We start from the raw sequence: 9,581 nt of genomic DNA on the forward strand, positions 1-9,581 counted from the left end.
GTAAATCCTGATCCCCCAACCTGACCTTAAATTTAACCATAACCTAACCCTCTGTTCTCTCACTACAATTTCTAGTCTTCAACTCTACCCCAAACCCTATGACCTTGCCAAATATCACTCACCTACTCAACCCAAACCTTAACCTACCCATCACATGACTCCTAACCCCCAAGGAGGCTTTATTTTCCCAAGTGTCTACACTGATCCCCCAACTGCTCCTCCACTTCACTGTAAACAGACACCAAGTTGTGTAAGTCCTTTATCCTTTTCCAAACCTTCCTGGCAGTAGGCTCCAGCCACACTGCACACTGAGACGTGCCATCCCCACACCCCTGCATACACCATCCAGTCCATGATGGGGTTTTGTGTTTGATTTTTTTGCTAAGTTTTTATTTTAATTCAAGGACGTTGCTTCATACAAAATGTCATTGTAGAAACAATAGCATAATCCAAAGTTTGGCTGATAAATATTACTCAGGCAGCAAACTAGTCAATCACAGAATTTTCTTTAAGTAGGTCCCAGTCATGTTTCATTGTTGGGACTTTTTTAACACTGTTCTTAAATATAAACTTTTGCAACAAACCTTCAATTTATATCAAATATAATTAAAAATTAACAAAGGGATACATGGTATCAAAAAGTACGAAGATATACATTTTCATGCACAGACTTGTATATATGTGTATATGTATATATTTTACATGCACACACAACTTGTTCAAACTGCTGCCACTGCTCGGCTGGTCCCAGATGCAGACAATTGGTTGATGCATTTCAAATTTGGCAACTCACTATGAGATTTCAGGGGACATATGATAGCTCGAGAAGAGACAGTACAGAAACCAAACCCAGCAAGGGAAACAAGACATCACATCTCCCTCCTCCTCCCTGTGACTTTCATTCATTCTAATACCTAGAAAACTCCAGACAAGTCCTCCAGGTATGTAGGTCTAGAAAGGTTAAATCTGGGCCCAACATGGACTGCAGAAATGGCCACGGTTCTGAATACATTGACACAGGATAACATGGGCTGGAAGAACATCAGTGTCAAAGTACATGCCCCCCACCTCTCAGCATGAGCATGGCAATCAAATGCACAGTCGGAGATTCCTGTTCGATCTCCTCCTATTGGAATAAAATGCTCTGTTACCTTTACAGTTTCAGAGTGTTGTGCCCTTCGTGGAGGAGAGTCTATAAAAAGGTTTGGTCACAATCATGCCGAAACCCACAGACCAGGTGGCAGTCTCGTGCATTGTTTCTATTAAATGTGTCTTTTGTTGCATAGCCCTAAGGGTGGATGACATCCACTCGCTGGACACACCCCCCACACACACACACCTCCCATGAGCACAGACACACACACACACACACACACACACAGGCACACACAGTTCTTTGAGGAGACTCGGGATGGAAGCAATAATCCAACAAAGATCATTTGAAATTTCAAAACACAGAGGACACACCAGGACCAATCTGTCTTAAACGCTTCCTTTCTTTGTGAAATGAAGGCTCTCCCAGTATTCTGAGCACACCAGGCAACACCCTGAGTATGATCTTCCCTTTGAGATGGCCACAAGGTTCTCTTGCTGCCTCCTCCCCACACCATGTGCCGGAACAGTGCTGGGCTGCAGCTGCCCGACCTGAGCTCTGGGACTCATTCTTCTACACCAGCTCCAAGTCCCACCCTCCCTGCCCTCTCTGCTCCAGCCCTCCCCCTGCTAACTTTCCTTCTTAACAGCCTGAGGTTTAAAAAAACATATTTGACACACAACAGAGATCATGCCCTGCGTGGCAGGCACCCCATCCCTGAGATCAGATATGGAAGATTGAAAACACCTCGCACTCCATATGCCCTGCTGCCCTCCAGCCCCCACCAGGCACCCCTAGTTTGTGGGAGGAAGACGAGGACATCCTGCTCAATGCTCTCTGGCATTCACTAACATCCAGGTTTCCAAAAACCCACTCGTGATGGTTCATGAGGCCTCGCCTCACACCATGATGCTCAGAGGCTGGGCGTGAGGGCCTGAGGTCAGGCACTTGGTCAAGAGCAGTAGGAGCCAGGGGCATCTGGGGGACACCTGACTGGACAGTCTGCCAGAAGCATCTCGCACAAATCACAAAAGCGCACAATGAAAGATTCAGATCGTTCTACAAAGTTGATTTTTTTAAGCTATGTTAACATTTCCTTCCCTTTCTGGTTTAATGTTTCTTTCTAAGTATATAGAAATGACAAAATAGTGAAGTGTATTGTGATTAAAAACTGAAATTGACAGCAAGAACGTTTTCCAGATTTGGTCCCTGGCAGGGCTGACAGTGTCCAGGGAAGGACAGCGTTGGGTGCATTTCTAGCTCACGTTTGCTGACAAAGTACAAAGAGCACAATGGATGCTGACGGGGGCAGTAGGGGCCACGGGCTGGTCCACTTCAACTTCAGCAGGTCCTGCCCCCCACAGACCACGGCCTCAGGCCCTGCTCCCCCAGACCACAGCCTCAGTCAAGACCCACAAAAGCGTCCCAGCACCACCTTGGGTGCTGGGGCTCAGGACACGGTCTGGACTCGCCAGGTCCTTCTCAGTCACATTTCTGACGGCCACTTCCTGTCAAGATCAGACGTGCAGTGCGAGATCCCGAAGGCAGCACACGAGGGGGACGGAGCCACATCCCTCCATAAAGGGCTTTATTAACCCATCCAGTGACAGAGGGAGGAGGGCGCAGCATAGACTCTGCCAAGGTGACCTCCAGGCCAGGTCCCTCCTCCCCAGGGGCTGCTGCCGCTGCCCTGGCCACCCCAGTGTCCTCAGGAACCCAGGTGGATGATAAAACTCATCCGTGGGACGTGCCGCTGCGTGCAGGTGTGGCGATCACGGCACAGCTAGCACCAGTGGTCTTGGTCGGGGTGGTGGTAGCTGTGCCGTGCCCGGCTGCCCGAGCCGAGTCCCAGAGTACAGTGGTAGCCGTTGAAGAGCGGCCTGAGTTGGTGGCCACAGCTTCCTCAAAGGTGAGTGTGTCCTCAGGCAGGGGGTGGTCAGCAGCCTCACTGTCCAGGCGCTGGCCCAGGTTAGGGTCAGAGCCAATGCGAGAGCCAGGGGCCAAGGGCTGGCTAAGGGTGTCTCTCTGGAGCAAGGCGTTGTGCTCAGAAAGGCCGCGACTCAGCCGGCCGGGGGAGAAGGCGGGGAGGCTGGTCTGAGCCCCGCCGTAGTGGACAGGTGAGGAATGGGCCGTCTTGTAGGTGATGCTGGGACGGGGGGTCAGGGGGGTCTGGGGCAGCTGCCTGCGCCCACCACGGCCTGCAGTGCTAGCACCAGATGTTGGCAGCAGGGGGCTCCCACTAGCTGGTCCACTATCCTGCATGAAAGTAGAAAGAAACAAATCGAAAGCAGAAGCAGAGCACAGGGCACACAGAGGGAGTAGGGCACAGGGGAGCTGAGAAGACAGGAGGTGGGACGGTGGGCCTGGGGGGCAGATGTGGGCACAGGGGAGGTGAGAAGGACAGTCATGAGCCAGGGCAGAGTGCAACGGCACCCACAACCACAGCAGATGCAATCAGGAAGGTGCGAGCATTAGGAGAAGCCTCATGGGGTACAGCGGGCACATTGGGCTTGAAAGACAAGGGGGTGAGGGCTCCTGGCCCTTCAGATGTGGAGGTGGGAGGGAGGCCCTGGGTTGGGACTGCAGGTGAGGAGCAGCAGGCCCAGGCCTCCCCACCAGGGGGCGCACCTTACCTGCGTGTGGGGCCCTGGCCCCTGCCCAGCTGTTGGCGATGTAGGGTGGCTACTGAGGGATGGCCTGGGCGGCAGGGGCTCACGGCCACCCCAGCGGTCACAGGAGTAGAAGCGCTGCTTCTCTGAGGAGGAGGAGGAGGGCTGCCTCCGCTCTTGGGACCGGCCCCGCTCCCGCCGTCGCTCCCGCCTGCAGCCTGTGGGCCCATCTCCTGGGGGCAGCCCGGGCCCTGCAGTGCTGTTGGGTGCTGGCCCAGAAGGGCTGCGGTCAGTGCGGCTGAACTCCAGGCGGGGAGCTCTCCGACCCAACTAGTCCTCCCGGGGGTCATCAAGACAGGGAAGGGCAAGGGCAGAAAGGGGAGGGGAGCGCGGTCCTGCCTGGGCCCTGGACCTGGAACTCACGCTCACACCTGCTCTGGGCTGATTACGGGTAACTAGAGTCATAAGGAAAGGAATCCCCCATGGGCTACCTGTCTCCCTCAGCCAGGGCTCCCAGACCCCTGTGCACGCACCACCGTCCGTGTCAGCAGAGAGGCTCGGCCCCTTCTCTAGGGATCTCTGCTTCTTGTCCCTGCGGCGGTGGCAGCGGTGGTGGTGGTGATGGGTGGCCTGGCTCGGGGCAGGGCGGTCCAGGGTGGCACTGCAGAGATGGACCCCGTGGGGGCGCTGGGCCAACGTGGAGATGGAGCGCTTCATGGGACTGGCATCTGGGGCGTGCTGTGGACAGGGACAGGGTGGGCAGTGAGGGCCAGGGGAGGTCCTAGGGGCAGCTAGCCAGCAGCAGGACTAGCCCAGTCAGAAGCCAGACCAGTCACAGGTGCTTCCACAGGTCAGGCCTCTCCCCAGACAGGACAGGCTGGGGTGGGGGTGCTGCCTGACCATGTGGGGAACACATGGTGTGTAGCAGGACTCCTGCCTGCGAGTCCTGCCAGGAAGAGGGATGCCAGGGGCAGGGACCCACAGATGCCTCGCAGCTGCAGGGACCGTCCTGCCCGGGCTGTCTGAAGCAGGCTGGCTGCAAGGCACCCCGAGGCTGGAACCTGGACCTGAGGGAATGGGCCTCCAGGTGGGGCTCACCCACAAGTGCCTGAGTGTCAAGTGTGAGGAGGGAGGGCTCCTGTGCCCAGCAACAGGTGACACCTGGGAGGCAGGGACGGGAGAAGGTGAGGTCGGAAGGGGAGCAAACAGCAAACAGTAAGAGGAAGGAGGCACTGCGGCCACAGCCGTGGGAGCGGGCAATGGGATGAGAGCGAGGCTCCAGGTGGATGTGGGAGCCAGAGCACAAGGACACGGTGCAGGATGGGGGCTCAGACACTCGGCCACCCAGAGCAGGGGCCACGGCAGGCTCTGCACATCCAGGGCTCCTGGAGCACCCCACCTGCCAAAGGTGGGAGCAGTGCCCCCAAACATCCTGGGACAGAGACCCACCACCATCCTTGTGAGAGGCTCGGCCCCAGGAATGCAGAGCCACAGACCTCTCTAGGCCAGGGCTTCCTGTTCTTCAGTGTCACCGCATAAGGCCACCAGCAAGGGGCTGGGCAGAAAACGAGCTTGGATCAGAGGTGGCATCCCGAGTCATAAACAGCATCGGGGAGACATCCAGATGAAGCTTGTACTCTATACAGAGTGGGGCCTTGATAAAACATTGTGTCCTATAGGCCAGCGGACAGAGCACTAAGGCAGGCATTGGACTCTCACATAGCCAAGCGCTGTTCAAGTCTCGAACCCAGTGGTTTGAAACTCATGCCAGTCATGTGTGCATGCATGACCAAAAGCCTGAGAGGAGAATGGAGAAGGGATTGTGGCATGACCATCCCCTCTGGGAGGTGATTTCAACTTTCTCTTTCTGTGTATGTCTCTTCGGCAAGTGCACGTCCCCTATAGCAAAAATCTCTCCAAAACTAAACAAATTGTCCTAGAGAGTGAAGAGCTGACCTGGGCCCTAGTGCCAGGGGACAGAGCTGAGTGATGGAGCTGGGTGACAGGTGGGGGCAGAACTGGAAAACAGAGATTGGAGGACAGAGCTGGGGGACAGAGCTGGGGGGCAGGGCTGGGGGACAGAGCTGGGGGACAGAACTGAAGGACAGAGCTGGGGGACAGAGCTGGGGGACAGAGCTTGGAGACAGAACCAAAAGTTCCAGAGATGAACTTCAGGGACTTTCTCTCAGCAACAAGGCTGTGGCACTCCCGGGCAGCTCAGGAGTGACACGGGGAGGCACAGGGAGGATTGTGGCCAGCTTGCCCAGGGCACCTCCCTCCCACACAGCTAGGCACAGTGGCCTTCTTGGTCCCAGACATTTTCACCCTCTGAATGGGCACAGTCCCACCTCCACCACATGGCCTGGGCCCTCCCAGACCCACCTGTGTCTCTGCTGCCAGGCGAGGCATGGACGCAGCACGGCCCTGGCTCTCCAGCCCAGGCTGGGGCTCCCCATCGGGGTCCTTCAGGGCTGTCTGGACATCCACAGCCTAGGGGGACGACAACCTCACGGTCACACCTTATGAGGCATCTCCAGTCTCGCCTGCCCCTCCTCTAGCCCTGGGTGGTCTCACCAGTGTCCTTGACTGCCCCACAGGGATCTCCGCTGAATGGCCGCGCTCTAGGGGAGGCCTGGCCTCGCAGGGTGTGTCCTGTGTCCTCTGAGTGCCCCAGGAAACAGACTCTTTGATGCCACTCTGTTGGGTTTGTCTGTGTGAGAGGAGAGAGGGTGTCCTGGGGGCTGGAGTCTCTTGGGCACTGCCCCCAAGGAATCTTACCAGCCACAACTTTGCCAAAGGGAGGGGCCCTGGTCACTCCATCCTGGGCAAGATGAGCCCTCCCTTGGGCACAGGAGCTCCAACAGGGCCTGAGCACGCTGGATGTAATGAAGGGGCATCCAGGGATGAAGCCCAGCCCAGGGTCTCCAAAAGGCAGAGGGTGCCAAGCTGCCCAGCACAGGAAAGCGGAGGCCTGTCGTTTCCTGGTCTGAAGACACCCAGCCGGTCCCTCAGCCCTGGACAGGGCTCACCTGTGATGGGGGCAGGGCAGCCCTGCTGCACCAGGCCACTGTGGAAAGGGGTGAAGCCGTGTGTGTGAGGCCTGTGTAACAGACCCTGCCTGGCCGGGGCCCCCTCGCCTCCCTAACACCCTCCCCCAGTCACAGAGGACCTTTCTACCCTCAGACCTCTGCTCAGATGTCCCCTTCTAGGAAGGGAACCCAAGTCACACTCCTCCCGCAGGCACCTCGCCGTCCCAGCCCAGTGAGTGCCCTGCACTCCTGTCACTTATCTCGGCAGCACCAAGTGTGTGCACACCCTCTCAGCACTGCCATGCTCTTGGCTGTGCCGGTGGAAAGTGCCAATCACTCTGACCTCAGCAGGGATTCCCATGGCCCCAGCTGATTATGCTTCTGGCCAGTTCCTCCACTTCTGACAGCTGCAGACCCCTCCCCACACACGCTGCCAGAGACAGAGCAGCCTCGGGAAGGCTGATCCTGAGAAGAGCGGACCGTCAGAGGAACCAACGTAGGGCCCTCGTAGCATGGCCGACCCTGAAACCACACCATATTGGAAGCCAGGTGTGTGCTCAGACCATTTGAGAAATGGCTCAGTACCCTACTGTCTGAGCCAATCACGGGGTCCTCTTACTCGCAACAGAAGAGCTGTAATGGAGAAACTGAAAGCCTGGCTCGGGTCAACCCAAAAGACACCTCACCACGTCCTCCAACACGCAGACCCACACAGAATCAACTGTTCACTGTCACTGTGAAAACGGGATCTTGACCAACAACCAGAGAGTGGGCATAAGGGGCACTTCTAGGGGACCTGGGGTTCCTCGACCTGGGCCCTGGATTTGGGAGTTCATTCACCTGAAATCGCCTGCTCTCCAGTTCTGGCCATATTCTCTTCTGAGGCCTCGGCCTATCTGTGGGGTGCGGGCCAGAGGGGAAGGAGCAGCAGCCAAAGAAGGTCTGCACCTGCCCTGTTCTCAGGCCAGTGTGCCCTGCCTTGGGTCAGGAATGAGAGGAGCCACATCCTCTCTGTGGAGGTCCTTGCTGCACCTCACTTGGTGTGGATGGTCTGTCACCACTAAATACCTCAATAGGGGTAAATGATAGAAGGACCTCACCAATTTGCCTACAACACACGACGGCTTCAGAAATCACTGAAAAATGGAGCTCTGTGGTAAAATGGCTTAAAGGAGTGAAGAATATTTGAACTCCACCAGGCCATTAACAGAAAAGGGTAAGAACTGAGGCAGAAACAAATTCTTGACTGTCTCACAGGTTAAGACAGAGACCTTACAGCTGAGAGAGACAGGTGCACCAGGCGGCAGTAGCTTAGCAGTCCTTAGGAAGCAGACCCCATGGGACACGGCAGAGGTGGGTCCCCAACTATTGCAATGTTGCCTGAGGCCCCGTTAGGTGCTTGGAGCCAGGGAGCACCTGGAAGTCGAGGAGATAGGGTTCCTGCTCCCTCCCTTCCCTGGCTGTGGGCTTTCCGTGCCAGATGGTCCCCCACACTCACACAGCCCCACCGTTGCTGAGGGAGGTGGAGCTTTTCTGACGAAGGAAGACCCGGGCTCCTCGGAGGACAGCTGGCTGAGTCTGCTCCAGGGTGGCCTTCAGAGGGTGGAACAGTGACACAGGACCCATCTGCAAAAGGGGCAAAGGGAAGACAAAATGCTCTGGGGCCAGGGAGCCAGCCCCAAGGGCTGCGACGCTCTGACCACACGGCAGCCCCGTCAGCTAGCAGCCGCATCCCTCCTCCCCACCTGCTCCTACAAGTGAATGTGTGACCAAGAAGAGTGAGGCAGCTCTTCCTCAGAACCTGGCCCACAGTGACTGCAGGGAAGCCACGCCATCACACCGTGTCTCAGAGCCCGCTTCCCCACCTACACGGTCTGGACTTGACCAGACTGCACGGGGCAAAAGCATTTCGCCTCCCCCACTCGCACCGATAGCCGGAGCTGCCTAGAGCTCAAGCTGAGCAGGCTGCTGAAGTTGATTAGTGATGCCTGTCACGGACAGGGAGCTGGAGGACAGAGAATACAGACATTCCCACCCAGGGTCAGTGCGTGCCCCTGGGAGTTCTGAGTAATGTCTGGACAGGGCAGGAGTGATGGCCACAAGGCAGCCATTGCCTCTAATGAACAACTAGGAAGATGGGCCCCAGCCGTGCCCATCAGACTCAGGCAGAACTTGTCTCTGGACCCAACACACCTCTAGAACAATCCTCCTCAAACATTCTGCACATCTTCTTCCTCTTTTCTACCACTTAGAGAAAGTGCTATTCCCCAAGACCTCTGTCCTCAGGCCCCTGTGTCCTGCCCCAACACTAGCCCTCCCAGTTAGGGTTCCCCGAGACCCTGGCACTGGCTGATAGAAGCAGAATGGTTTCAGGCTCTAACTTCAGGGCCAGAGAGGGATCCGCCACATGCTCATCTCTCTTCTCCTGCCACACTTTCTCCAAGAAGGGTGTGGGTCTCCCACCACAGTTGAGCCGCCAAAGGGTGCTACGGTCTCAGAGGTATAAGTCCTTTAATGAAGCCCTGGAACCCGGTACCTGGGACAGGCCCCCAGGTGCTTGGCGAGCCTGGTCTCTGCTGGTCTTGCTCTGCTTGTAGAAGTCGAATATCATCAACGCAGCGTACACCTTCCCCACTGTCATCTCACCAGCTGGGGGCAGAGCAGGTGAGAGGTGTGCAGGAGGAAGGGAGTAGGCAGCCCAGAAAACATCTCGGGTGGAGCAAGATGAGGAAGCTGCCCCCCACCCCCGTCCCACCATGAGGACACCTGCAAACACCCCAGGACAAAGGGGCACTAGCAGAGCCCGGGGCCTTGGCCACAACTGCTTGGCCTCTCTGTGGCTACTTCAGA

The 9,581-nt window shown here is 56.8% G+C and overlaps 1 protein-coding gene across 1 annotated transcript in view; it reads right to left on the minus strand.

Annotated features, from left to right (window-relative positions):
- Positions 1 to 362: 362 nt before the first annotated feature.
- Positions 363 to 9,581, minus strand: part of CACNA1B (calcium voltage-gated channel subunit alpha1 B) — a 179,472-nt gene continuing 170,253 nt past the window's right edge. The window contains exons 42-48 of the mRNA XM_027766260.1: positions 9,268 to 9,380; positions 8,230 to 8,357; positions 6,277 to 6,412; positions 6,085 to 6,192; positions 4,236 to 4,440; positions 3,727 to 3,971; positions 363 to 3,349 (exon numbers count right to left, since the gene is read on the minus strand). Coding sequence (XP_027622061.1) covers positions 2,828 to 3,349; positions 3,727 to 3,971; positions 4,236 to 4,440; positions 6,085 to 6,192; positions 6,277 to 6,412; positions 8,230 to 8,357; positions 9,268 to 9,380 — 1,457 coding nt within the window. The 3' untranslated portion in view covers positions 363 to 2,827. The remainder of the gene's footprint in view (positions 3,350 to 3,726; positions 3,972 to 4,235; positions 4,441 to 6,084; positions 6,193 to 6,276; positions 6,413 to 8,229; positions 8,358 to 9,267; positions 9,381 to 9,581) is intronic.

The sequence above is a fragment of the Tupaia chinensis genome, unplaced genomic scaffold, assembly GCF_000334495.1.
Source record: "Tupaia chinensis unplaced genomic scaffold, TupChi_1.0 Scaffold142100_1, whole genome shotgun sequence".
NCBI classification, from domain to species: domain Eukaryota; kingdom Metazoa; phylum Chordata; class Mammalia; order Scandentia; family Tupaiidae; genus Tupaia; species Tupaia belangeri.